The sequence below is a fragment of the Oryza glaberrima genome, chromosome 3 (genome assembly GCF_000147395.1).
Source record: "Oryza glaberrima chromosome 3, OglaRS2, whole genome shotgun sequence".
NCBI lineage: Eukaryota > Viridiplantae > Streptophyta > Magnoliopsida > Poales > Poaceae > Oryza > Oryza glaberrima.
Window position 1 is genome coordinate 317135 of NC_068328.1, and position 26449 is coordinate 343583.

The 26449-nt window shown below is 42.1% G+C and overlaps 4 protein-coding genes across 12 annotated transcripts; 1 reads left to right on the forward strand and 3 right to left on the reverse strand.

Annotated features, from left to right (window-relative positions):
- Nucleotides 1-2421: 2421 nt before the first annotated feature.
- On the reverse strand, nt 2422-3644 carry LOC127765571 (expansin-B1). Its single transcript, XM_052290495.1, has one exon. The coding sequence runs from the start codon at nt 3600-3602 to the stop codon at nt 2799-2801; it is 804 nt and encodes a 267-aa protein (XP_052146455.1). The 5' UTR covers nt 3603-3644; the 3' UTR covers nt 2422-2798.
- Nucleotides 3645-5948: 2304 nt separating this feature from the next.
- Nucleotides 5949-10342, reverse strand: LOC127768923 (SKP1-like protein 21). The gene is made up of 10 exons (XM_052294592.1): nt 10199-10342; nt 8983-9265; nt 8635-8859; nt 8071-8262; nt 7889-7999; nt 7654-7729; nt 7285-7385; nt 7050-7207; nt 6555-6676; nt 5949-6365 (listed from the first exon to the last, which is right to left on the reverse strand). Exons 2-10 carry the CDS (start codon nt 9016-9018, stop codon nt 6349-6351), a joined length of 1038 nt encoding a protein of 345 aa, XP_052150552.1. The 5' UTR covers nt 9019-9265; nt 10199-10342; the 3' UTR covers nt 5949-6348.
- A 1587-nt stretch (nt 10343-11929) lies between these two features.
- Nucleotides 11930-17687, forward strand: LOC127765217 (plasma membrane ATPase-like). Of its 9 annotated transcripts, XM_052290068.1 has the most exons (10): nt 11930-12184; nt 13487-14545; nt 15095-15212; nt 15290-15436; nt 15652-15890; nt 15996-16025; nt 16379-16406; nt 16476-16660; nt 17082-17203; nt 17299-17687. In XM_052290068.1, the coding sequence occupies exons 1-10, from the start codon at nt 12044-12046 to the stop codon at nt 17399-17401; spliced, it is 2172 nt and encodes a 723-aa protein (XP_052146028.1). In that variant the 5' UTR covers nt 11930-12043; the 3' UTR covers nt 17402-17687. The 9 variants fall into 9 exon arrangements, 7 of the variants coding, with proteins under 7 accessions (XP_052146028.1, XP_052146029.1, XP_052146033.1 ...); XM_052290069.1 differs by lacking the exon at nt 15996-16025 and having other exon boundaries at nt 17299-17686; XM_052290073.1 differs by lacking the exons at nt 17082-17203; nt 17299-17687 and adding an exon at nt 16103-16184 and having other exon boundaries at nt 16476-16602.
- Nucleotides 17688-20818: 3131 nt separating this feature from the next.
- On the reverse strand, nt 20819-22984 carry LOC127765499 (silicon efflux transporter LSI2). Its single transcript, XM_052290410.1, has 2 exons — nt 21694-22984; nt 20819-21598 (listed from the first exon to the last, which is right to left on the reverse strand). The coding sequence occupies exons 1-2, from the start codon at nt 22841-22843 to the stop codon at nt 21330-21332; spliced, it is 1419 nt and encodes a 472-aa protein (XP_052146370.1). The 5' UTR covers nt 22844-22984; the 3' UTR covers nt 20819-21329.
- Between the last annotated feature and the right edge of the window lie 3465 nt (nt 22985-26449).

The window sequence follows — 26449 nt, forward strand, 5'->3', positions numbered from 1 at the left end:
ATAACACCTTTACCCGTCCACATAGGTGTCAGTCCTAAAATGGACATCTAACTGACACCTATGCAGGTTATGGTTACCGGTTCTTACCTCATAACCGTTACCTATAATCCCTACAATCGGCACCTATAATATTTGAATAAAAAAAAGATGCAAACTCACACACACACACACACACACACACATATCGGATTTTCCCTGGCGGCCACTAAAGAGCACCGCCAATGAAAAACATTGCCATATTAAAAAAAAAACCCCGTCAGACTAAAAAAAATCCACCGCCACCTTCTTCTCCTTCTCCTCTCATCGTCCTCCCCCTCCTCTAGATCCACTAGCAGCCTCCAGATCCACCGGCGGCATCCTCCTTCTATGCTCCTCCCTCACTGGCAGCAACTCCCTCTCCTCTCCGCCTCCTCCCTTCTCCCTCTCCAAGATCCGTCTCCGCCTCAGTAAGCAGTGGCGCTCCGGGGAGGCACAGTGATGGGCGGCCTATGGGTGGCGGCGGCTCTCCTCCTCTCTGCCCCTCGCCTCCTCTCCCTCTCCCCTAGCCTCCCACCGGTGGCGCACGGTCTCCTCCTCTCTGCGGAGGCGGGGCGCAACCTCCTCTCCGTTGTGGCCACGAGCGGCCTCCTCCTCTTCGCCGCTGGTCGCCGCGAGCCCGGGGCTGGATCCGGCTGCCGCGATGATGGGGGTGTCCGGATCGGCCGCCGTGACAACGGGGGAGGCCGGCGAGGAGGCAGCGACGACTTCTCCACGGTGGCGGGAGGGTAGGAGCGAATCTGGTGGCAGGCGGTGCTTGGGCGGTCATCCACGGCGTTGAGGAGGTGGATCCGATGGCTGCTGCCACGACGACGACAACGGCCGGACTCCTCCAACCCCCTTCCCTCTACCACTTGGCGACCACGGCGTGGGATTCGGTAGGCAGCGGCCACGGCAAGGTGTTGTGACGGTGGGCTATGCTTGTGGCCGTGGCGGCCAGCGGTGTTTGCGGCTGTGGCGGCCAGCAGCACCGATTTTGAATTTTCTTTTATCCCAATAATTGTTATCACCGGCGGTTCTCTTTAGCTTGATTTTCGCTAGCGGCCAGGCGGCCGCCAGTGAAAATGCATTATTTCCACTTGCCTTTGGTCGCTGGCAGCACCTCTGGCTGCCAGCGAAAACTATTTTTGTAGTAGTGATGGTGCATGGTTCTCATCCGGATGAGATTAGGTAAACTTAGGGTGTGTTTGAGGAGAAGGAGATTGAGAAGATTGGGAAGATACGCAAAACGAGGTGAGCTATTAGCTCATGATTAATTGAGTATTGACTATTTTAAATTTTAAAAATGGATTAATATGATTTTTTAAAGTAACTTTTTTACTGAAAAATTTTACAAAAAACGCACTGTTTAGTAGTTTGGGAAACGTGCGCGCGGAAAACGAAACAAACAAACTCACTCTCTCACCCTCTCGAATGCTGCCTTAAGGCTCTGAATAGAAGTTATATATATACTCTCCCCTTCCTAGAAAAATCCAGCTTTTGAGAATTAATCTGGATAAGCGTTTATGATGATTTTTTTTATGTTCTAGATCTAGTTGATATGTAGAGAAATTGATAGATAGGGGCCAACATTTTTATGTAGGTAATTTTGTCTCGTGTTATTTATGCCATTCGTCTTGCTTTTAAATACAGCCTGACATAGCCGGCTAGCTGGGAGAGAATACACCATTAAAGCCCAAACCGAACAGGGTCCTCTTACAGCTGGAGGTTGAAGCAAACCCGATGAACAAAAGAAGATTCAGTCTAACTTTAAAAAAACTCTGCCAGAGACTAGGAAGGGCACCAATTGGCAGCAAAAATCTTTGCTGGAGATGACACCTCGTCGTTGTGGAGGAAGAAGACCTCCCACCATAGAGCAAATATGTTGCACTTTTTGACTCAAACACCAGAGAAAAACCAAATAGCATCCTTCCAAATGGCGCAAGGCAGAGCAAGCTCTGATTTTGAGCTCAAGCCAGCCATGGAAGGAGACAGCTAGGACAAAAAGGATGCGTGTTGGCATCTCCATCGAGCTATACAACAAAGGAGAAGAAAAAGACCTAGTATGAGATAAACTCGATTTAAAACGGGATGAACCTGATGGCTTCCCGGAACCCCCCCCCCCCCCCCCCCATCACTCACCCCCTCGCCGATGACCAGCAGACACCGAAGACGGAGAAGAAAGGGGATCTAGTGGAGGAAAAGAGGGGCTGCTCTTTTTCACTCACTGACAGAGGGAGAGGATAAGGTCGAGCCTCCGCATTGGAGAGCAATATATGCTCCCTAGGTCTAAGCAGTTGTGTCCAATAGGCTTGGCTATTAGCCCAAAATTAACGTTGCCAGTGCACTGGTCCATTGCATTCCCGGTCCGATATGATGGCCATACAAAACATTCACAAATCAGCGTGAATAAATAGCGCGGTGCAATTTGACGTGAAGAAAAGGATACACAACATGGTTACTGCTTCTCATGATAATCTCACGCAAAATCAGAGAATGAATTTAGCAGAAAATATTGTGGGCAAAAACAAATGACCCCATTGTTACAGGGCCAGTTCGATGGGAGAGCAGACGCCATTATAGTGCTGGCGTGTATATGCTCCACGATCCTAGCTCAGAAATTTATAGATTATTTCGTTTAAAAAATATTTCTCTGGATATATATGTGCATGCATGCAAGCATGCAGCAACACATATATAGTATATAGTGTGTGTGTATATATATATATATAGGCAGCCGCGCCGGATCGTACGTACGTTGGTTTCTTCCTTGCTTAAAATGATCACTTGGCCTGGACGTTGGACTTGTACACGCTGTCGGCCTTCCAGCCATCAGGGATGGCGTCCTCGGCGATGATCTTCTCGCCACCCTCGGTGGTGACGCGGACGGAGAAGGGGCCCTTGAGCGGCTTGGGGGTGTCTATCCTCCAAATGGCACCCCATGACTCCTTGAGCGCCTTCCACTCCTCGGAGCCCTTCTCCTTGATTTCCACCTCCACGACGTCACCATCACCAGCGACGTACTTGACTAGCAGCGCAAGGTAGTTGGGGTTGGAGGCCTTCTCGATGTGGAAGGTGATCTTGGTGTCGGCAGGGTACTTGCACTTGACGCGGCGGAACTGCGTGTCGATGATGCCGGCCTTACGGAGCTCCTCGTCCTTGCCATCCTTAGCCATGGCGCCGAAGGCAAGGCCGGAGAGGTCGAAGTGGTAGGCAGCGATGGGCTCGTCGTTCATGTCGGTGACGTGGATAAGGGCGGGCTTGTCGGAGCAGGCCTCCGGCTTGGAGCACTTGATCTCGAAGCATGAGCCGCAACCCTTGCCGTCCTTGAAGATGGGGTCGTTGCCGCAGGAGTTCATGCCGAGGAAGGGAGCCTTGTCAACATCCTTGTACCCGCAGGCGCCGCCGTTGTCCTTGGGGCCAGCACCCTTGGGCGCACCGTACCAGGTGGCCTTGGCTTCCAGCCACTTGTCACCGTAGCTTGTCGTGATGTTGGGGCCCGGTGGCACCTTGGGTGGCCCGCAGGAGACGGCGGACACCATGGCCGTCACCACAACACAGGCGAGTAGAAGGGAGGAGGATGCCATTGCTGCAATATAATGTTATTGCTGGTGGATGATGTAGCTGGGCGCCAATGCGGGTGGTATTTATGGGCGGAGGCGAGAGAGCTATGGACGGAGCACCGCCGGGATCGCGGGACAAAGGAAGGCGTCGGGGGATCGATGGACGCATGGCGGCCGCTACCTACTTTGTCGGGCTGACCGCTACTAGTTTCGGATGGTGGGCCTGGGCTTCATCCCAAACTTCTTTTCTAGTAGTAGCTTTCTCAATTTACCACACTGAACCTGGAATTATTATTAATTAATGGTTTAATCACGACAAACATTAACTCTCAGTCTTTCTGCAGCAGATGATCCAGATATATATAGTGTAGGTACATGCATGTCTTCTCAGTAAAAAATCGTATATTGTTCATCCCTATTTACTGTACATTTAATCGCAATATATACTAGCATCACATTTGTATTATTATAGAGTATATATATCTCAAGCACATGTAAACAACGCCAGCCCAAAATTAAAGGAAGGAAACGTATCCTTTGCCGTAGCATTTATCGATAGCATATTAGGGCACGTTCAATGGTTGAGGCGAATATGGTCTCTTAAATAATACAAGATTATTTAGAGACCATATATTTACAATAGTTGAGACGATAAAGGCTCTAATCATTAACTTAAAAAATATTTACAAACTTGAAAAATGGATTAATCTCATATTTTAGAACAACTTTTATAGAGAAAGTTTTCGAACGAAACACACCGTTTAACAGTTTGAAAAGCGTGCCACTTTTATCTAGAAGTTTATCCGGTTTTCGTTGGAGAAAAGAATAGTGCCTATATATCCAAACGTAGACACCTGCCACACAAGCATGAGGTGATTACTTCTATTATACGCTATGTTCCCATTTATCACATAATTTGCTAATATCATAAAAGTTCTACGAATTTAATACTATTTTTTTTCTTTTACTGCATCGTACTGTGAAATTAACATTTTGTTCCCATATATTTTCCCTTTGTTCTATTCTTGTATCCTCACTCTTCTCCATCTTAAATAACAGTAATGCTAACTCCAGTTAATGCTTGTTCCCATGCTTCGACAACAAGCTCGTGTGCTCGAGCTCTCTAGTCATCTACCGTAACATGTATTTTGTTTAACATATGAGTCTATCTATTTTGTTTTTGTTAATAATAACTATTTTAACCCATGCTTGATGTATCCATGTTGCTTAACTAGTTTGTTAGAAGTTGATACAAATTTGATTTCTAAAATTATCCGAGAATACTCGATAGTAATTATCCATATAGATAATATTCAGTTATATAAATAGTCCAACAAATATCTATGATTTTATGGAAAAACTAAAAGGCAACGTTTGGAATGAATATAATGTTCATAATGCACTGTAAACTTATCAACGTGTTCAAATACATATATCTTAGAGCAAATTTCATAAAACTATCAAATTATCATAAAACTATGAATTTAATACTATTTTTGGAGTAGATATGCTATTCTCCCTTCAGCGGCCGTAGACGTCGGACCCTACCAGGGGCGGAGTCACGTGTGGGGCAGCTTGTGCTTGGGCCCCACACATGGCAAAAATTTTCAAGGGAGAAACACTGAAATATTGAAATTTACGTAGAATTTGCACAAAAAAATTAATAGCTATATGATTCAGCCCTAGTCTTGCTAAAATGCTGCCTCCGCCTACTATTGCGTCGATGAGCCGGACGAGGAAGATGGACGCCCACATCTTGTTCGAACTACACAAGAAAGAAAGAGGGAAAAAAAAGGAACAATAACGAGATGAACCTGAATATGGGATAGACCCTTTGCCGGCTGCCAGAGACGAAAGGAAAGGGAAAGGAGGTCACAACTCACACGAGAGATTGATTTGGCCTTTGGGTTTGGGGTCGCCTCTCAGGATGGTTGGAGAGGCCCCCGAAAGATTGCGACTCAAGTCCATTCCCTCGAGTGAGATGAATTTTCGCGCAAAGTAACCTGGATGGAAGTTATTGGTGGTTGCATCAACTGAAATCTCACCTCATTGCTAGACATGAATGCTCCCTTTGCTCTGGTCTGGTCCATCAACAAGTACGTTAACGTACGTACCTTTGGCATGCCTGCCTTCACCCATTGAATGCTTCATCTTTGTAAATACCCTACTCCATCTCCATCTCCATGTTGAGCTTGAGAAGATGCTACTTCTTGGCCCAGCGGCCAGAATCTTTTCGGCCCTGTCCTTGACGTTGATGGCAGGTACTAGCTAGGTTAGGTAATCCTCCTATCCCTCGCACGTGACGTGATGGCCTCCATCTTCACAAGAGGAGCGAATCGCATATAAGCTCAGTTTACATCAGACATACAATTGATCAACGGAATTTCTTTCACAACAGCTCATATCATCATCTGTTACAGTCAGTTGCAACTATCATCAACACACTCGCTCTATTCAGGAAAATTGGCAACACAGCAAAGAAAAAACCCGAGTCAACAGACCTCCAACGCTCCAATGAAATAACAAACTTACTTCACTGTTCCTTGATCTATACCTCATCATCCTCCCCCCCCCCCCCCCCCCCCCCCTTCACCGAAAATGGCCAAGGCAAACAAATCTACATCGTCTGCAAGCTGGGCGCCGAGGCTTTTTCGGCGAGCACTTACTCAAGTAAACAGGTGGCCCTGTTCGGTGGTCTCTAGCTCTCTTCCAAGCTGCATGTGAACAAATTTCCTGTGCTTCTGCTTGTTGATCCTGGCGCTTAACCTTCTCACCTGTGATTGAACCCTGCATAAATGCAAGTACGATTAAACAAGATAAGTATGGCTAAACAAGAGTGCTTACGCCCAAAAAAAAAAAAACTGCGCAGAACCGCTATCGTGCATCTTTGATGCTTGCCTAAAGACAAAGAAGATCATATTCTTTGACACTTGGACTGGGGAATACAAAATTTCTTCAAAATATAGAAGTAATTACCAGAAAATCTTTGCAGAGAACCATTGCCACCAATCATATGTGACTCAATCCTTCTTTCTTGGCCTAAATGCATTCTTTCAGGCCAAACAGAATTCAACCTCCTTGCGAAGTCCTCCACTTCTCTGCATGTTAAAAGTAAAACTTGTCAGGTATGTCAGTAGTAAATGATGTTGAATGCTCTCTGCAACTTTCTCAACAGGCTTAGGAGAGCAATGAACTTGACCAGAAGCAACTGCGATTATTAAGCAAAACTTCTATGAACTTGACCAGAAGCAACTGAATTATATCATGCTGTTTTTCAGCTGCGAATTTTGAACTAACCAACTTATATATCAGCACAAATACTAAGAAGAATTGTTTTTAGGGGCAAAACATGTAATTTGCTAAAGCATAATAGCATATGCAAAATAGGGCGCTATAGAGTTTTGATGCATTGGAAAGAAAAGAACGGCGCAGAAAAAACAGAACTGTATGCTTGAGATGTCATATCCTCACCTGTCAAGCTCTTCCTGCATTGCAGGATCAAGTCCATCATCAAGGTCAGCATCTTCAAAGGGGTACTCAACATCATCTTGCACATCTGAGCTTTGGCAAGGTGTTCTAGAAATATTACCAGTACCCGCATTGAATGGAACTCCACGAGTAGCTTCCTCCTATAAGTCAACAGATAAGTAAGAACTTGACTGTTCTCCACACAACTACTCAACAAAAAACAGTGAGGACACCTAACCTTGTTTACAGGTTCAGGATTAGCTTTTGGGGGGTTCTTAGAATGGTCCTTTCTTCTCTTGTTCTTTTTCTTATTCTTAGAAGCTTTCCCACCTCCAGAACCTATAAAATGGATAAACCTTTATATGAAATTGCTAAGTTTTTTCTATATAGAAATACTCTTTGAGCAAGCTCTTTGGTTGCATGTTTGCATCTTTGCCTAAATATTGTAACCAGATTAGTTAAAATTGACTATAGAATTTGACCCTGGATGACAACTTAGTAGTTTACTGATTGCTCAGCGTTATTCAGCAGAACAGGATAATCATGGTTGAATGAGACAAGGGAAACAACGAAGTTATATAGTCAATATAACTCACTGTAATTATACCTCCATCCCCATTTATAAAACATAGTATCTCATCCAGTGACCGCTCATCTTTTTGCTCTTCTTGTACTTGAACATCCTGAAACAAAATTAGCATAAGATTCTTAATACATGACATTCAAACATGAACTACACTGCTGAATGGACAGGATAAATATCATTTCACGTGGCCTACAGGCCTAATATCAGAATGCATACTCTGATGATAATACAACAGTTTGGATTTTATCATATTTACCTTCAGTTTCTGGCGCTCCTGTAGTTCTTTCCGCTTCTTTGCATATAATCGATTCAACAAACGGATCCTGGGATCATCATTTATATTTTTCAGGGGTTCCAATTTCTCTTCCTGAATGAATGCAAGTTCCACAGTAAGCATCAATACATGCTGATAACTATAAGCAGACATGCGATTTGTACCTCTGTTAAGTCATCTGGCAAATGGAAAATATCACGAATTTCCTCAGGTGTCTTTCCTTCAATTATTCGAGCAAGTGCTCGACTGGTAAGATCAACCAATGGCTTTAATTGGAGACTATCAGCCGCCGATGTCAGCTCACATAGTCTTTCTGTATCTATTCTGACAAACTTTTCATCAAATGATTTTCGCTCCTGCACAATAAATGTGACCATGATATGATAACTGGAGAAATGTAAATTCATCAAATGATTATTTCCTCTTATAACATAAAGTAAATGCCTAAGTGGCTAAAAGAATTAGCATCCTCTCCAGAAAGTTTCCCGAAGTTCATAAGCTGAATCATGCCATGATCCTTATCGATAAAAATAGGAGTATTAAAAGAAGCAGAATTACCCTTGAGACTATTACTTGTAACAAAACAACTACGGGAATAACATGGCTGTTACAGGAAGCAAAATTACATAATGGTCTATACTTGCAACAGGTGGACGCCTGAAACAAGCAGAAGAGAGAAAGCAGTAAAAAGGGAGTTGCCAGAAGACAAAACTTAAATCACAACATACCTTGTTTGAGCGCCCTGGGACTTGATGAAACCGACAATAGTCAAGAATCAAACTCAAACTTGTAGGGTTAACTCTTTCTGGGAGAGCAATTGCATGATTTTTTGATGATCCTGTTCCATTTTTTACTATCTCTCGACATATCATAGGGCAAAACATGGCAACCTCCTCCTCCACTTGTTGTATGGAACCATCAAAGCACTGAAGCCAAATATAACTCTTCAACGCCTGTGAGTTCACAATGACATTAAATTGGAACCAAATGAATAGCTGATAAGGCTGGAGAACAATTGTTTCCCCTCCAATAAACAGAAAAAATAGTTATGATCTAGAAATGCATAGGGGTCATACCTCTGGCTTTATTACTGCCAACTCACTTTCTGACATTATTGCCAATTCCAGAGAAACAACAAAGCCGCAAATACAATACACCAGAAAATTTACAAGAAACTCCTTTCGGGGTATAACACCTGCCAGTACTCCAATGGCCGGAAATTATGTCGACAAACTTTTATCCTGTACAACAAATCACAGTACCCTGTTTTTGGTCTTCAATTGGATAGTGACCTTATTTCTCTTTTGATTCAACAATGGTCTTTATTTATGACTAATGGAATGAATGATCTTGTTTAGCCTACAGTACAGAGAGAAACCCGAGATGCATAAGTTATGGCATTTTGGAGTACACAAGGGGTAAATAGTCACATAGAAATGCAATATGACACATGAAGCAAAACTTTTTTTAAAAAAAAAAAAGAAGAAAGATAGAGCATCCAGCTTCAAATAGAGAAATAAAATATGCAGCCTTTCTACAGTTGTACTCTCAAGGTAGTAGCAACTAAATGGCATCACCAAATGACGTAAAGCTCACTATTGCCCTTTCAAAAGTACTGATAGGTTCCTAGGCTAATTCTGGTTACACTACATAGACACCTCGACCCAATAGGTACAAACAGATTCACGCTGGGTACCATTTGGCGGTATGACTAACTGATCCATATTTGAGGTCCACAGGTTGAGTTCATTGAAAGAATTAATCCTCATAAATGCAGAGGAGAAGGCACTAGTCTATGCACTTAATCCTGGTACCGAACATGCATGGGCATCCAGCAACCAAATATGAAATCAGATATGCATGTGTAATCAAAGCAATGAAATGGAAACTAGGTAATCAAAGATACAGCAATTTGCATCCGGCGACACGTTCCCCCTGTCTAATCGGCAAAAAATGGCCTCCATTTGGTCCTCGTAAAACACATAGCTATACAACCTAACAAGGCCGCGGCTACGGCAAGAAACTTATCCATTCCCCGGCAAGAGACAAGGTAAGAAAGACGTGAATCGCAACCACCGGAGCAGCGAAATGGGGTTAAACCCTAAACGAGGATTGGCGCCGCGGAGGGAGGCAAACGGAAGGCGTGTCGCAAAAGCAAGCAATCCACGAAACCCACTCGACGGCGACGGTGTCGGCTGTCGCCCCGGCCAAAACCCTAACCCGGGAACCGACCCTACGCACGAACGCAAACGAAGGAAAGGATTGGGCGCGGGCGCGGGGGCGGGGGCGTACCTCGTGGCGGAGAGAAGGAGAGGCTGGAGAGGGAGAAGGCGGCGGTGACGGCGGCGGCGGCGGCGCCGGCGGCGAGGAGAGGAGAGGAGAGGGGGAGGTTGTGGTTTTTTGGTTGGTGGGGGTGCGCCTGCGGTTTGGGGGAAGCGAAGCGAAATGGGGGAACCCGGCCGGTGGAGTCCTTATCTATCCCGCAACCCATCTTGGGCTTGGGCCTGGAATTCCAGCCCACTGGGCCGTGGGCCTGCCTTCCTTCCTTTTTCTTTTTTTTATATATGTAATATTTATTATCTCACAAAAATATTTTTCATAGTATTAATGACCAAATTACCACAAAATTACATATTTAACTCGGCGTATCACAAATGACACATTTAACACCAAATTTATCACGGAAATTACACGTTTAAGATGAAGTATCACAAAACTATATGTTTATTAACTAAAGTATCACAAAACTATAAGTTTAGAACCAATTTAGTCACAAAAGCAATAATGCTTATAGCTCCAACATAACAATGGTGCTAGGGATCTAAACTCCAAAAGTTGTAGTTTTGTGATAACTTAAATATTAAACATGCATTTTTGTGATACTTAACATTTACTAGTTTCATGATAAATTTCGTGCTAAATCTGTAGTTTTGTGATACAACGCATTAAATCTATGGTTTTATGATAATTTGGTCAAAATACCTATAGTTTTGTGAAATGTACTCACAGGGAAATAATAAGAGGGAGAAGTGCCAAACTGAGGATCTCCAAACGCTGCTGCACAGGCTGCAATTGCTGTATGTATATCCTATTCTTCATCATTTTTAATCTCAAGAATAGCAATATTTATATACCGAATTGTCCCATGATCTCAACAACCTACCACAAGGACAAGGATCACAACTCACAAAAGTGGTAGCCATGATTTCAGTTTGATCTCATCAACAGGAGACACTGAGACAGTAGCAGCTGTCGGGGGAAAAAACGAAAAGGAAATAGTGAGTGACAGCGTGATACAAATATGGACTCGCTGGTCGTACCGAGGGTCGTAAGTCACTAGAGTATGAAGTAGCAGCTCAGAGGGGGCAAAAGGTACAAGATCTTCATCTTCACATTCTGAGCAAAAGGTACACGGTATCCTTTCTGCGACAAAAAACCTAGGAAGAAACTCAATCAACATCTTGGAGCTGAACCTGAACGACGCAGGGCGCTCCTCTCTTACCACCGGCCTTATCTTGCATGCATGGGGCATCCAAATCATAGTAGGAGTACCCTTTTCTTAAATTCATGTCCTGAACTGAACATGAAGGCAGAGCGTCAATGAGAGATGTTGAGCAGATACTAACTGCTAAGGGCCGGGGAATGCAGTTCGTTTTCGCCTGAACATTACTACCAGCAGCCCATTTCAGTTGCATTGAACTCTTCAAATTAAATAGCCTCATCAGGGGATTTACCATAGAACAAAGGCATGCTCAGATCAGCGATCGTCGGAGCTTAGACGTGTATCTGGTGACAATGGAGAGGTGGCGGCGAACGTCGAGAGGGGAGGCACCCCACCGAGAAGAGCGTAGCGACGGCGAGGACAGCCATGGAGAATCGACAAGCTTTACGTCTTGTGTGGAAGAAAGCGGAAAACTATCCAATCGTTTTCTTTTCCTTTTCTTTATTTTATTTTTTATTAAATACTGTAAAAAATAATAACAATATAATAATATAATAGTACTGCCAAGAAGCGGAGCGAGGGCACGGGAACGGGAGACGGGTGGGAGGGATTCATATGGCGTCACCGGAGGAGAGCGCAATGGCGGAGCTGTTGAGGGTCGCCGATTTCTCACCGGCGATTGCCTGGTCCGGTCGATGATGCGCGCTGTGTTTGGCAGGAGACGGTGGAGGAGGAGGAGGTGCTGCGGCGGCTCGGCACGGGGGAGAAAGGAGGCGGCGCGCCGCCTCCGCCTGCACGGGCCCAACCCCAACGTCGTCATCCTCTCCCACCACCAAGTGCCTCCCTCTCCCTCCCTCCCCCTGTTGATAACTGATTCAGTGCTCCGGTATCTGCTAGGAAGGAGTAGCTGTTTCACTCTATCCACATTGTTGAATACTCTCAATGAATGAATATTGTTGGCGCAGGCCGCTCTTGTGCGGATTGTTGTCTTGGCATTTTTGTTTTATTTTATAAATTTTGGAATCAAATTGGTCGCGCTGCTCTTTTTGTTTCTGCATTCTGGATTATCTGAATGGAGTCTCTACACTGTACACCACACTTCAGCATTATTCAGTAACTGCACACACACACACACACACACACACACACACACACACACACACTAAGCTGCCTCCAATGCAAAAGGGACAGTGTCATTTCCCTGCTACAAATGTCCTAATTTCCCTTCGGTGTGATTTTTGTTGAAAACACTTGTGTCGCAACAGTGGATTCATCAAAATGTCTGCTATGCCTGTTAACTCTACTTAATTTCTTTTCTATAAAAGCAGGTGTCCCTCTATAAACACACACACGCTACTTGGCTTGCTCTTGTAAATGCAACTGCTTGTTCTCTCCTGTGAAAAATGACAATTGGCAAATAGCAATTACTCATGCTTCTTGACAACTTGGGGTAGTACCACCGTAGAACTAGAAAATAAACTACACTGAGGATTAGCCTCATGTGAAAATATCTTACAATTATTGCTGCAGCTCAAAGAGTGTCTGAGAGATTCCCTCTTGGATAGTACTACTACAGGGCTCATGCCTCCCCCCTCATTGTGTTCAAAGCAACGGTTTTCTATTATTTCTTCTGGACATGAGACACAGATATGAGCAATATGAGCACAGATTTGGATTTTACTAGTGCTAGTTTTTTTTTAATATGTGACGCCGTTCACTTTAGCGTGACATTTGACTGATCATCTTATTCAAAAAAATATATATAAATGTCATATATTTTGTTGTGACTTGTTTTATCATCAGAGAAACTCTAACCTTAACTTATATTTTGACATATTTGCACTAAATTTTTGAATAAAACGAATGGTCAAACGTTATGCGAAAAGTCAATGCTGTCATACATGAAAAAACAGAGGTAGTACTAGTTTTTTTAATGTACTGTTCATTTATTCCCAATGTGTGAGTTTCAATGTTCACCTGTTTTAATTTTTACAGTTGGTTTCTAGTAAAAAAAAATTACACTATCTTGATTATCTAGGTCCCATATACCGATTACTTTTCTAACTAAAATTGATCTGTGTAAGATCATTTTATTTAAATAAAATAGCTTCATAAGGTCAAATTTATGGTTGCTGCAGGAGGACAGCATGCTTCGAAAATTCCTGATGAAGCTCTTCTCACTCTGGGAATGGAACAATATCTTCCCCAAGTACAGGAACATGATCTGTGTCATACTTAACTCCATGTCATGGGTTACTGTATCATCTACAGTTGTGTCCCTCACCATTGCTTCAGCTGGCCAGAGATCTTCCATGATGTCCATCACTATATATTTACTAGCTACAAGCTTGACAGCATGCTTGACTGTGAAACTTGTTGTGGAGTATGCTAAGGCTCCATTGGAGGCAAAAGCATATGCACCAAGGGCGAAGGTTCTGAGGGATGGGATGTGGATAAATGTGCATGCAGTGAATCTGGTACCTGGGGATATCATATTTCTCAAAGTTGGGGACATTGTCCCTGCCAATGCCCGTGTCCTCCGGTTTGAAAAAATCAACACAATGACTTGCTGGGCCAAAAGGTCTGTTGATTGTGTACACGGCTTCCTCATATACTATGCTTGGACCGTGTCCTGTGGCCAAGGGACTGCTGTTGTTATTGCGACTGGTCGTGATATTCCTCGAAGCACACTTCGGCTCTACCCACAACGTTACACTCGGCCTGGGCAACTTAAAGAGGGAATCATGCTTGTTGGCTGCTTCTGCTTTTCTCTTGTGCTATTTGGTACCATTGCGGAGGTAATCTTAAGATTGTTGTTCCAGAAACACAGCTCTGGAGCTATGCTGCAGGGTGGCTGTTTTATGGCATTAATTGGGGTGGTTCCAATGGCAATGCCTGTTGTCCTCTACCTTGCATTGGCATTTGGATCTCTAAGGCTTTGTTTGCTGGGGGTTGCTAGTAGAGGGACAGTTGCCCTTGAAGATCTGGCAAGCATGGATGTCATGCTTTTTAACATGACGGGCACCATAACATGTAATAAACCCTCTTTTGCCAGGGACAAGATTGAGTTGTTTGCGAAAGGTGTTAATGAAGATCAGGCTATTGTGTTAGCTTCACGGGCATCAAGATCCCAACATGAATTGTACATTGAACCAATTGATCCAGCTATTCTGAGCCTCTTGGATGATCCAGAACAGGTTCCCTTTATCTTACTATGCTGCCTTTTAATCCCTCTCTTTGTGTATGCGTGTGTGTTATAAATTAACTTAACAAGCATATCATATCTATAGGCAAGGGCTGGTGTTCAGGTCATAGAGCACCATGCCCATTTCTTTGTTTCACTAAAGTTGATGTTCCTGGCTACATATATTGATGAAAATGGTTCTAAGTGCTGTGTATTCAAAGGTGATCCTGCAAATGCAAGTCACTTATACAATATTCACACAACAGAGAAGCGTGTGAGTCCTGTCATTGTGGCTAATGGGACAATTGCATGTGTTGTGTTAGTACAGGCATGTTCGTCAGTAGTCTTCTGTTTTTATGCTATAGGTTGCTCATCAGTGCGGCTGTAGCAAAGCAGTCAAAGAGAGAATAAGTATGATAATGGATAACCTTGCTGTTGATGGGTATCAGGCCATAGCTGTAGGACATCAGTTAGGCAATTTGACTCTGTATTAACACCTTGAAACTTGCAAACTTATAATGTATGCCACAATTTACATTTAATTTCTGTTATTTTCCTCCAGTCAGACTCATGTTGGGAATTTGCTGGCCTACTACCTTTCAAAGAGGACCTTAGACATGATAGCGCAGATGCTCTCAATGGCCTTATCAGTCTGGGTTTGGATATAATAGTCCTCACAGGTGATGCAGAAACCCAGCTATCTTCTTGTTGAGATCTCAATTAATTCTTCATCAAATGATATTTCCTTCCCTCTCAGAAAGTCCATTGTTGGTTACAAGGCAAGTGTGTGGAAGGCTTGGAAAACTAGGCATCAATGTTTTACCTGCCCGTGCAGTGTTTGAGTTAGCTCGTAACAATAAAGAAGTTCACTTAAACATCAATGGGATTTCAGATCTCTTTCCAGGTCGATCTTTATGTTCCAAGTGATGCCATACTTCATGCCTCACCTGTCGCTCCAAACGAAGTAATTAATTGCAAGAAGTTCTTGTTTGACAGTGGCAAACACCACTGCTACTACACTACCAACAATGCCGCTTTAAGATTTATGCAATTTAGTTATTTTTGTTAAGCACAGAAGCACCACTTTTACCATTTTGCTCGCTCTATTTGTTAGTGCAGAGGACAACAGTGATATAGTGAGAAGACTCAGAAATTTTGGATGTCGTTGTGCAATGGTTGGGCATGAATTTCTTGATCATGATGCCATAGGTGAAAGTCATATTGGAATATCAGTAGCTGATGCCACTGATTACACCAAAAGTGAGTCCGATCTTGTTTTGACTCAGCCTGCCCTGATACCTATTTCTTCAGCCGTGCAAATCAGTAGGGAAATTTGTCAGATGATGAAGGGCTATATGGTAAGTAAATTTTGATGCAGTTCAAGAGTTTTTGTTGCTGGCAAGGCATTTGACGTGTAGATGACAAAATGGGTAGTCAGTTGAGATGCGTTGCTTTTGTTGCAGATCTACACTGTCTCATCAACTGTCCATCTTGTGAGTACAAACAGTGATTATGTTTTGAAAACTACAGCATTATGCAATGCTAACATTAATAATTATATTTATTGAAGTTCGGTGTCCATGCCATTTTACTTTTATGGAACTTCGACTTACCAAGTTTCTTGACTCTGGTGATTGCTGTTTTTAATTACTGTGAGTTTCAGCTACAAAAGGCCAACCTTACTCTACAATATATATTGTTTGTGCCCTTGTTTCTTTTCATGATTAGTAAGTATTACTTGTTGCTTTTATCTGATTTCACGGGATACACTGAGAGTTAAGAAAATCATTGCTAGCGGTGCTGCTTTTGGTAGCTACATTGTTCTGAGTACAGCCATTTTTTTCAGGGCTGCAACAATGACAGGCTTCTTTTCAGTAAGCACCTTTTCTTCTTATTAAAGGAGATTATTTTGGTCTGGAAAATTGAATGAGCTGATTATTTAGGCTGTGGACAGTGCAAAATTGAACATAAATCACTGATGGACACCGATGAGGAAATTAGAGCTGCTTTGTTCCTTCAGATGAGCATTGTGAATCAGGCTGTTGCACTGTTTGCTTATTCAGATGATTGCTGCCATATCAGATGTCCTGGACCTGTTGTAACATTTGCCTTTATTTTTACCCAGATGGTGAGATCGTTAACTTTTCTCTTTCTGTTTTTGCCGAGTCCATCCTTCGTTTGCTGCTTGTTGATTTCACGGAACTTCTACCTACTGGTCAGAACCATAATTTAGCAATTGGCCACTTTGTTTGTGGCTAGGATTCTAGAAATAATTGCCTAACTGTTATTTTACCAGCATCGTCTAATCATTATTTACATTCAGAGCTAAATCATTTGTACCAACTAAAGTTTTGCAAATTATTAATGTTCAGTTGGGCTGCTGCTCACCATAATTCCTTCCAAGAAACCCTCTGAGTTGAATCGTTATTCATCCTCTCAAAAAAATAGTACGTAGAAACTATGAAGTTTCTAAATTCTTGGTGTTTATATGCTACTCATATAAATACTTGGTGTAGATACCAATCATATCGAGTGATGTTTCCTGTCAGGTGGCAACCCGTAAAGCTGTAGGAGGTGACTTGGATTTTGCTATTGCAAAGGGTGTTGGTTGGCTCAAGGCTGGATTGATATGGCTGTACAACTTTGTCCTGCTCTTGGTCCCTGTTGATTTGTAAGTTGATGGTTTGGGAATTTGACATTACAAATTACTAGATTTTCTTTTCTTCACTCCCCTGTTATAACCATTAGTTTCCTCTTCTTTTGCAGGTCAGATATGGAAGCATGCAAAGATGACTGGAGAAAAATTGTTGACGAAGCGTTCAGCCATCCTACATACAATTCTGCTCTGGTTACTGTACATAATACTTGATGTCAGGCTACAGAAGCCTTTCTCCATTAAAGAACATTCTTGTAGCATGTCATTTCACAGTGTATCACCTTAAATGCCTAAGTAAATATATCTCGGTCGCAAATTATACCTCTGATCTATCCCTCTTGATTCAGAAAACCTATTTTGCATTTGAAGAATTCTGGAGGCGACAGCAGTTATAACAAAGCGGCCACAAACTTCAGCAGTAAATTGGTCTCCTTATAACAATGTCCAAGCTATCCTTTATTTTTCATTTTATGTTAGCTAATGTTGCAAGAGTATTTGCGTAACAAGATTTTGGCAATTAAAAACATACTCCCTCCGTCCTAATATGTAGCAATCTATGTCCAGATTCGTAGTCTTAGGATGTGTCTAATCCCATCCTAGGATGCTACATATTGGGACGGAGGGAGTATGTCAGAGTATAAGCTTCATTCGGTCTTCTCATTCCAGAGAGAATTGGACTCTAGCTTTTCTCAGGGTTGAATTTAACCATTTTCATATGCATCCTTTCAATCATTTTTATTTTTTATTTTAATATTTATTTTTTGTTTTATCATCTTATTAAAAATCAATTTGTGGATTCTGTTGTTCCAAAACAAAATTTTGTGGATTCCAAGTCCTTCCAAATATTTATTGACTTGTCCAGTATGCATACAGTAAAGTTCATTACTAACATTGAATAATATTGAAAGCACTATTCAGAAAAGGTTAGTCTTTTAAGTGATGATGGATTAAAATTGGACTAACCATCTTCCTTTCTCATTTTGATACAGTAAAGTTTAATTGTTGATCTACTGTGTAAATATAGTGCATGCGTCATCATGTAAAAGAATGCAGCTTTACCCTCTGAGTTGTCATTCAGGTAATTTCTCATATATTTCTTCTATTAGGATGACTTTCAACTTTACATGATTCATATGGATACATTATCTTGACAGATTAGGGGTTAATTTAGTGATTACATTGCCAATTGTGCAGGCATGTATGACCTAGTTGGCTGGGAGGCTATCCAACTAGATGCATCAACTGGTGTCTGCCTGGCTGCCTGAATAGTTTTATGGTGGTGTAGTTCGCATGTCTGATGATGGCATTGGCAGGTGAGTTTCCAGCGTCACTCCCATACAATTATTATCGTTATACAAATATTTATACATTGGCAAAAATGTGTTGTCGGATGCAGAACGCCAGTACTGAGGTAGCATCGTTGCATGCATCATCCTTAAAAATGCCATATGAATTAAAAAATGCAATGCACATATTTGCACAGTGGAGAAATGTGTTGTCGGATGTACAGGAAGTCTCTTGTAATAGAAAGACTGCATCACCTTAAAAATATAGCCTGAATTTAAAAAATGTGTTGTCGGATGGCCATTGGAGTAGAAAGTAGCGAGGTTTGCATCATCCTGTGAATTATAGAAAGAGGGGTGGTTAGGAAGATATCACGTTATATAGGAGAAAGTAACCTATCGTTGCTTACCAGTTTCCTATCGATCGAGAAATGCTGTTAATTAATTGCCTCTTTTTGTTGACTTTTTTCCCTCTGAGAAGAATATGTTCGGTCCTGAGATATTTGCACATGTGCTGTACACATTTCAGTTTGGAATGTCCTATTATGAGAAAGATAGAACTTGTGAATTACAAGTCCTAATGCCGTAAAAAAATATTACAAGTCCAAAAGCATATACTTAGACTAAAGTTCGCAGAACTTTGTCACCAACCTGTGAAAACACTTGCCATTACATATATACTCCAAATCCAAGAGATGCCATTCCTCTCCTTTTATGTTTTTTCCCCTTTTATATGAAAAAAGTAGCTGTCTTTCAATAAAAATGGCATTTGAAAAAAAAATGCACAGTTGGTGACAGTGGCGGATCCCCAGCCCTGTTAATGCAATTTTGAATTCATGAATTCGGTTCGTAACCTAAAGACGTTTGGAACACAAGATTTGCATGCCTTCATGAATTTGGGATCCCCAGCCGTTTGGAACATAGGAGGTGAGAAAATAAAGGTTTTAGAACTTCTCTTATTATTGTTCTAACCTCTGATCATCAAAAACAAAAACCTTGATGAAAAATGTTTATTTTGTCATGATTAGGGTTTAATCTTTCATTTTCGGTGTTTGTATCGGAGGGTGCCGATATACTAAAATTTCAGTCCAAAATTTTAAACAATTTTTTTTATCAAATTTTAACACAATATTACCAAATTCAAAAAATAAAGAAAATTAAAATTTTCAGCCGAAATAATACTATATGGAGGAGTCTGATAGAACCGAAATTTCCGAATACATAGAGAGTAATGAGGTGACAGTAATTTCACTGCCTAAAAATATATGTGTAGTACTCAGTTTAGAGCATTTAAATCCTCTTAATTACTACCTTCGTTCCACACAACTACTTTATTTGGATGTTTCATAATATAAGTCATGCATGCATGCATACAATTAATTAGGACCCCTTCTCCATTAAATTATTAATTTTTTAAATCCTCCATCCTCAAGATCTCTAATTCTCTAGGAGATGATAATAATTGTTTTTGGTCTTTGGGTTAAGGGTGGTTGTGCCTTAGGGCAGTCCCAACCCATAACACTAGACATGATTTTCATAAACTCCACATCATCAAACTAGTACTAGATACTACTCTTCCAATGCAAACACCACTATTCTATACTTCAATTTAATGCTACTTATCTCACATGATGTCTTGGATGTTGTGTAAGAACCATGTCTCATGCAAGACATGGTTTCCTTCTCTTTTTTCATTTATTCACTTGCCACATCATTTTTTTTTGTCCTAGGTGGCAACTTATTTAATGCTATGGACATCATCCTAGTTATTGGGTTGGGAATGCCCGGGCAAACAAATTAAATATACAAGCATACACTCTAAAATCTTCTATTTTCTGGCTGATGAAAGTACAAGCACAGTATTCAGCATTTTTGCCGGCTAGTGGATCTGCTGTGTGCTGTTGTGTAACTTGATTTAATTTATATTTAGAATAAGAGTCGGATTCGTTGCTTTTTAAATGAAGGGAAGTGAGATTTGCCTTTGGAAAGCGACACTCGTCATTTTTCTTCCTTTTGTTAATGAAGAGGGCACTTATCATTTGCTTTAATTTGGACCCGAGATTCCGTGATTGTGGGAGTGCCAACTGCCTCAGAGAGTTCTTTTTTGTTCTTTTGGAATGGCAACAAGAGCATGCATACTGATATTTTAAGGTAGTACAACTCTGCATACATGGAGCAATTAATTAAGTATAGCATCTCTATGAACTGAGGTGACATTGAACAAACTAATTAATTAATAAACCTAGAGAAAGAGAGAGAGAGAGAGAGAGAGAGAGAGAGAGAGAGAGAGAGGGCAACAAATATTTGTTTGAACAAGGCATGCTACATACTCTATACGATTGAGATGTGTAGAAACTTTTTTTTTCCATGTAATTTTGAGGAACATGCACATATCAACATACATGTAATACGATGTTGAATTAAGCAAGCAGATTTAAGCATGCAGAGTGCACTGCTTAGCACACACTGCATGTGTTGCTAGCTAGCTAGCTCCATCTAGTTCCCTCTCTTCTCATCATGATTGACACTTGATAAAATTAAGCAAGATTTAGCTAGCTAGCTGAGCTGATCTGATCACCATGCATGCATGCAAGCAAGGCCAATTCAATTTCAAGCTCGCCGGCCATACACCACACAACACATATACGGTGGGTAAAACAAAAAACAAAAAGGAAATCATACACAACATTGATTCATTCATCCATTCTCTTAATTAATTGACTTGAGGTTGAGGAGCATATATATACGTGCGTGGCATGCATGCATATATATGGTACGGTGGTCGACGACGAGCTTAGCAAGCTTGGATGTTTGTCGATCTCATAATTAATTAATTTGGATGGGTCGATGAGATGAGATCAGATCTTGCCGATGAGGGGTATGCCGACGGCGGTGACGATGAGGGTGGATGGGACGCCGAAGACGATGTGCTGCCAGAAGGTGAGGTCGTAGGCGTTCCTGGGCGCCCTCCTCGCCTGCTCGCACACTATCAGGTTCGCCGCCGACCCCAGCAGCGACAGGTTCCCCGCCACCGTGCTCACCCACGCCAGCAGCAGCCACGACGTCGTCACCGCCGCCGGCGATATCAGCGCCGCCGCCTTCGCCACCTCATCACCCATAAGAAGCACTGCATGCATGCGCATATATATTTTTGTATGTTAATTAGTTATACTTATATGGAGTAGTATACATTAATTCTAGATTAATAGAATGTATAATTACCCGTTGGTACGTTTGATGCGAGGTTGGAGAGGAGGAGGATGATGACGGAGAGGACGGAGATGCCGCCGACGCTGTTGACCTTGGAGTAGGGCGCCATGAAGTCCCAGATGGCTCCCGGGAGGCCCGTCTTGTTGAAGCCGCTGACGGTGATGAACATCCCGGAGAAGAAGACGAGCAGCGAGTAGGACACGGTGTCCAGGCACGGCTCGGCGTCGCGGAAGTCGACCACCACCAGCGCCAGCGCCGTGGTGATGGCCGTCCACGACATGTTGAGCCCCACCATGTAGGCCACCACCATCCCCACCGTCACCACGTACGCGAAGCTCTTGAGGAACAGCTTCCGCCGCGCCTCCGTGCACTGCATGAACCATGGGTGCTTGGTCGTTATGTTCTCCGACATCTCCAGCGACATCATCGTGTTGCCGTTGCCGTTCAGCTGCGGCGTGCTCTTGGCCGACGCCGGCGACCTGCCTTCCTCCACCGCCTCCATCTGCTTGCCGTCGACGCTGAGCTCGGCCCCTCCGCCCAGCTCCCTCCAGTACATGCAGAGCAGCATGACCATGTTGACGGCCATCCCGACGAGCATGGCCGGGAGGATTCCCATGAGGAACTTGGGGAAGGTGATCTTGCTGTTGAAGGCGATGACCAGGTTCTGGGGGTTGCCGATGGGGGTGGCGGCGGAGCCGATGTTGGCGCTGGAGGCGAGGGCGAGGAGGAAGGGCTTGGCGGGGAGGTTGCGCTCGGCGGCGAGCTCGAGGACGAACTCGGTGAGGACGACGCAGCAGGTGTCGTTGGTGAAGAGGGCGCTGGCGAGGGCGGTGACGACGCAGACGCGGCACATGAGGTCGCGCCCGCCCTGGCTCTTCCACGCCAGCAGACGCCCCAGGTGCTTGAACATCCCGGCGTTCCGGAGGTAGCTGCCCACCACCATGGTGGCGAAGAGGAGGCCCAGGATTGGGAGGTCGATGGAGGCGTACGCGTCGTCGGGGCTGATCACGTGGAATATCACCATCAGCACCGCGCTCAGCAGCGACCCCGCCGTCCGCCCGATCGGCAGGAACGGCACCGACGGGAACACCGCCATCATCCAGAACACCGCGAACGCGATCGATCCAAGCGCCACCTTGGGCGCCGACGCAAGCTGACTCATCTTCTTCTTCTTCGATCGACCACCACCTAGCAGGTAATTAAGTGTCTGATCGAGCTAGCTAGCAGATTATAGCTAGCTTAGCTACTTGAGCTGATGATCTCTCTCTGGTACGCGCGCAGTAGCTAAGCTGCTAGTGCATGCGCTGCTGATGCTTCCTCTCGCTTCCTCCATGCCGGCTATAAATACTACTCGACGTACTCTCGTCTGCCTAGCTAGCTGATGTCATGAATAACTAATACGCATCAACATGTAGCTAGCTAGCTAGGGTTTTTATTCATTTCTAATTACTAATAATCACCTCTAGCTCTGTCCGAAAGCAAAGCTAGCTAGGTAGCGTACAAACCCTAAGAGTCAAAGCCATGAGATCAAAAGGGTAATGTAAACTAATCGATCATCCCCTCTCGTCACACTGCAACCCGGCTTTATTATTCTCGCTTCGGGACAAATTAATAACCACATGTGTATTAATTAATTTTGTAATGCAAATTAGTGCATTTAATTTGTACACTTAACTGCATATTATATATACTAGCATATATATCGCATACAAATTCATATATGTACATTATCAATCTAGCTAATTCGATATATCGATCTCGAATAATCTAGCTAATTCTCTCTCACACAATTCACAAGCATACATAATGCTAGCTCTGCGCGTTTCTGCATTGCATGCATGCCAAGTAGAATGTCTCCGTCGATCTACTTGTGGTCTCACTCAAAATTACAAAAGGTTAATTATACGACTTAAAATGGATTGTCGTGGCCTTCCAAATTAAGCAAGCATGATTAGCAGTCGATCGAGAGTTGGCACGCGCGCCAGTTAGAAGCGTCGGCCGGCCATAGCTACCTTGGTTAATCGCGAGCTAGCTGCAATACTCCCTCCGTTTCAAAATATTTGACACCGTTGACTTTTTAGCACATGTTTGACCGTTCGTCTTATTAAAAAAAATTATGAAATATGTAAAACTATATCTGTACATGAAAGTATATTTAACAATCAATCAAATGATATGAAAAGAATAAATAACTACTTGATTTTTTTTAATAAGATGAATAGTCAAACACGTACTAAAAAGTCAACTGTGTCAAACATTTTGAAATTGAGTGCGTATATTAATTCAGTCTCAGCGTTAATAACAAGTACGTATGCACATGTGACATGTAGGATTAGATATATCCATATCGATATGGAGCAGTTAAATGTTGCCATTATTTAACTATTTAATTAAATCTAACATACAATAATCAGCTTGCACACTGTCTCTTTCAGATCATGCATCATCACCGCCGCGCCCTTAATTAAACTAGCTAGATATATACATATGTGCTATATATATTTATATCTGTTAATTTAAATATCTTTCTGTTTTCTTTGGTTTCTACATGTGTGCATTTAGGCATCTCACACACACAACAACAACAACCACAACAAAAGGAAAATGGGAGTGCGCTGATCGTTAAGAGGACACTATCGCGGTTTCAGGACTGTCTTTTTTCATGCCTAAGCTTCCATCTAATTGGTAAGTAGTAGTACTCTGCTTCATATTATAATACACTTTGATTTTTTTATTCAAATTTCTTTAATTTTATTTATAGAAAAAAATTAGCAAAACATCTACAATACCTAATTAGTGTTATTAAATCTAATATTTGAATTATTTTAATACTATATTTATTTTGTGTTAAATATTACCATGTTTTTTAGGGCTTGTTTGGTTAATTTGCAACCATGCCAAACTATTGGCAATGTCAAATCATAGGCAAATTTTTGCCAATGCCAATCTGTTGGTAATATTTGTGTGGTATTAGCAACTATTGGTAGCAAACCAAACATTGCCAAAATCACTATTTAAAATGCCGATATTTGGTATGGCAAGTTTAATTTGACTTCAAATCAAACTAGCCCTTAATAAATTTTGAATAGGAAAAAGATCAAACTGTTTTATAATATGAAGGAACGGAGGGAGTACATCAGTGCGCTGCTATGCATGCGCCGACCATTGGTCGGATTAATTTACTCCGATGATCAGCAAAGTAGTTAGCAAGGCAGGTACTGATGAGCACATCATATAATTAACGGTAGTAAATAATCATCAAATTGCCGATCAAGGCGATATAATGCATGAAACTATCTATGAACAGACTGAAAAAAATATCTACAGGTGCAACGCATATATGAAGCATGCGTACTCTCGTATATGACTATATGACTATACGATATCGTCATATATCAAATTAACTCCCTGCAGGCCACTCACCTTGATACATGCGACAACTAATAGTTCGGTTTGCTACCAATTAACACAAATCGACATACACATTCGACGCTAGAAAAAAGCTAAGGAATTAATTGTGTGTTTCATCAAAAGTTCAGATCATAAAGGCTAGTATTAGCTAAAGCCGACGAGTCAGAAGCCACTACTAATATTACATCATATTATATCCGCTGCATGCAGGAGGCTGCTAGAATGAGCCAGGCCAGCTGATGGGATTCCATATTCTTAATTTTCTGTAATTTTAGCAACTGCGACATGATCGACACGTCACTAATTATATTTAACTACTTAACCAAAAGCAGGCATGATAAGACATTCTTCTTTTAACTCGATCGGGATATGTATGCATGCATGGCTGGATCGATTATCGCTCGGAGATGCTTACCTCATATACATTTATAGCTTGATCAATCTCATCTATCCATGGCATCATATATATATATATATATAATTCCTCCATCCCTTAAAAAAAAAACTTAACGTGGTACTAGACTGTGATACATTCCAATATGATAAATTTAGACATGGGATATATGCCATATTTTAATACTAATTTAAGTTTTTTTTAGATGAAGGAAGTATGTATATATCCTAGATAGGTAGCTATATATATATATATATATATATATATGCATGCGTGGGTGATTGTGTGGACAATATTGGCAGGCAAATTAACCTAGCTGTCTAATATGCCAAGCTAGCTAGCTAGTGTACGTACATGTGTCTTAGTGATTGAACCTGTCCAACGATCAGAGCCACTGAGATACGAAGCAGTAGAGATATATTAGCTAGATATAGCCCTTTGATTAATTAATTACATGCATATATATGTGAATGATTTGTCAGGAAGACATACATTACATTAGTTGATCGATCGATCGATCATATCATGTCACGTGGAACACGATCTCGTCATTAATTATATTTGTATATATAGTCCTGGAATGCATGCCCTCCACACATACGGTCTCACAACAATTAAGTTAAGCTATTCTTTGGCAGCATGCAGGTGTAGCTAGCTTCGAATGCATTTGGACAGACAAAATAATTAGATTCAGAGTTTCAAACGAACTCATTCTCTCAAGCTCTTTTCAGCTGTTTAATTTCTAAAGCCTATCTACACGGGTCATGATTAATTAATTTACCAACCTAGCTCGCATAAATGTAGTTCTCGATCGATCATCGCGTGAAGATCGATGATGGCCATACATATGTATCATGGTGGAATTAATTCTCACCATTAACTGAAAGATTAGTGCACACGCATGCAGATCGCAAAGTAATATATATACATTTGGACAGTTATATATATAGAGAGAATTGAAAG